The sequence below is a fragment of the Salvelinus alpinus genome, chromosome 24 (genome assembly GCF_045679555.1).
Source record: "Salvelinus alpinus chromosome 24, SLU_Salpinus.1, whole genome shotgun sequence".
Classification (NCBI taxonomy): Eukaryota; Metazoa; Chordata; class Actinopteri; order Salmoniformes; family Salmonidae; genus Salvelinus; species Salvelinus alpinus.
This window is the reverse complement of record NC_092109.1, coordinates 43,180,937-43,183,436: the sequence shown is the minus strand read 5'-3', so window position 1 is coordinate 43,183,436 and position 2,500 is coordinate 43,180,937. Positions and strand designations below refer to the sequence as shown.

Genomic DNA, 2,500 nt, shown 5'->3' with positions numbered 1-2,500 from the left:
CTCTACTATGACACCGTAGGATCCTACCTGCTCTGCTATGACACCGTAGTATCCTACCTGCTCTGCTATGACACCGTAGTATCCTACCTGCTCTGCTATGACACCGTAGTATTCTACCTGCTCTGCTATAACACCGTAGTATCCTACCTGCTCTGCTATGACACCGTAGTATCCTACCTGCTCTACTATGACACCGTAGTATCCTACCTGCTCTGCTATAACACCGTAGTATCCTACCTGCTCTGCTATGACACCGTAGTATCCTACCTGCTCTGCTATAACACCGTAGGATCCTACCTGCTCTGCTATGACACCGTAGTATCCTACCTGCTCTGCTATGACACCGTAGGATCCTACCTGCTCTGCTATGACACCGTAGTATCCTACCTGCTCTGCTATGACACCGTAGTATCCTTCCTGCTCTGCTATGACACCGTAGTATCCTACCTGCTCTGCTATGACACCGTAGTATCCTACCTGCTCTGCTATGACACCGTAGTATCCTACCTGCTCTGATATAACACCGTAGTATCCTACCTGCTCTGCTATGACACCGTAGTATCCTACCTGCTCTGCTATGACACCGTAGTATCCTACCTGCTCTGATATAACACCGTAGTATCCTACCTGCTCTGCTATGACACCGTAGTATCCTACCTGCTCTGCTATGACACCGTAGTATCCTACCTGCTCTGTTATAACACCGTAGGATCCTACCTGCTCTGTTATAACACCGTAGTATCCTACCTGCTCTGCTATAACACCGTATTATCCTACCTGCTCTGCTATGACACCGTAGTATCCTACCTGCTCTGTTATAACACCGTAGTAACCTACCTGCTCTGCTATGACACCGTAGTATCCTACCTGCTCTGCTATGACACCGTAGTATCCTACCTGCTCTACTATGACACCGTAGTATCCTACCTGCTCTGCTATAACACCGTAGTATCCTACCTGCTCTGCTATGACACCGTAGTATCCTACCTGCTCTGCTATAACACCGTAGTAACCTACCTGTATGCCATGATTGAAAAGGGAATAGCCTCCATTCACTATTCCAGTATTTACACGATGACATGTCTTTTTCCCCCCCTGCCCCTGCCCCTGTTCCGGTTCCTGTTCCTGTTCCTGTTCCGGTTCCTGTTCCTGTTCCTGTTCCGGTTCCTGCCCATTTTTGATAACGGACCGTTTTAAATCTAAACTACTTTCACATATTAGTAAAGACCAGATTAAATTGAGAATAGTCTGACGGGAGAGAAGATGATAGTATGATGAGAGAGAAGATGATAGTATGATGAGAGAGAAGATGATAGTATGATGAGAGAGAAGATGATAGTATGATGAGAGAGAAGATGATAGTATGATGAGAGAGAAGATGATAGTATGATGAGAGAGAAGATGATAGTATGATGAGAGAGAAGATGATAGTATGATGAGAGAGAAGATGATAGTATGATGAGAGAGAAGATGATAGTATGATGAGAGAGAAGATGATAGTATGATGAGAGAGAAGATGATAGTATGATGAGAGAGAAGATGATAGTATGATGAGAGAGAAGATGATAGTATGATGAGAGAGAAGATGATAGTATGATGAGAGAGAAGATGATAGTATGATGAGAGAGAAGATGATAGTATGATGAGAGAGAAGATGATAGTATGATGAGAGAGAAGATGATAGTATGATGAGAGAGAAGATGATAGTATGATGAGAGAGAAGATGATAGTATGATGAGAGAGAAGATGATAGTATGATGAGAGAACAGCGTGTGCAGCCTGAGGCACGGAACAGAGAGCGAGAATTTATTCTGCAAAATCCTCAATATTAGTCACGTCATGACATCCATACGCTGTATAAGACATTCTAAGGTGTGTATCATTCTCACCTAAAGAGAATAAATAAATAATATAAAAATGAATATCTAATAAATAAAATTAACTCTAATTTAGCGTGTAGTATCTGTTTCACTCAACATAGCTCTCTGGCTGGGGAAGTTAAATGATCTTCTTCTTACTATAAAATCAGATAATAGCAATGAATTTAGAGACATATCTTGTTCGCTAAATGAACTTGCATAACGGCTAGGCTGTCATTGGCACGCTAGTCAGATCAGATACAGTAGGACCGACAGAATATACTATTCTATTTTTCTGAAAAAAACATTTTCTTCATATCATAACGTTTCTTTAGACCTGAATAAAATAAATAATTCGATTTTTTTGTGACAGCGTATATTAAATAGATAGTATCGTAGATGTTTCAAAGGCTAGTATGGATGGAGGCCTGGAGATATGTTTATGTTAACCAACAGTCAGTTACCGTGAGACCAGCAGTCATTTGTAATGACAGTTACCATCTGACAAAATGTCATGTACGGCATAGCCCAATGTGTGTGTGTGTGTGTGTGTCGTTGCTTCCACGTACCTGCAGTTCCTCTGGAACTGACCGTCTCTTCCTCCTCCTCCTCATCCTCTTCCTCTTCTCCCTCCTCTTCCT

General features: G+C 42.1%; 1 protein-coding gene across 4 annotated transcripts in view; it reads right to left on the bottom strand.

Moving 5' to 3' along the window:
- The window catches only part of LOC139552872 (rho guanine nucleotide exchange factor TIAM1-like), a 204,571-nt gene that overhangs the window by 115,748 nt on the left and 86,323 nt on the right, over positions 1-2,500 (bottom strand). For all 4 annotated transcript variants that reach the window (XM_071364985.1, XM_071364984.1, XM_071364987.1 and 1 more), the window contains one exon: positions 2,429-2,500. This exon is cut by the window's right edge and continues 677 nt beyond it. In XM_071364985.1, coding sequence (XP_071221086.1) covers positions 2,429-2,500 — 72 coding nt within the window. The remainder of the gene's footprint in view (positions 1-2,428) is intronic.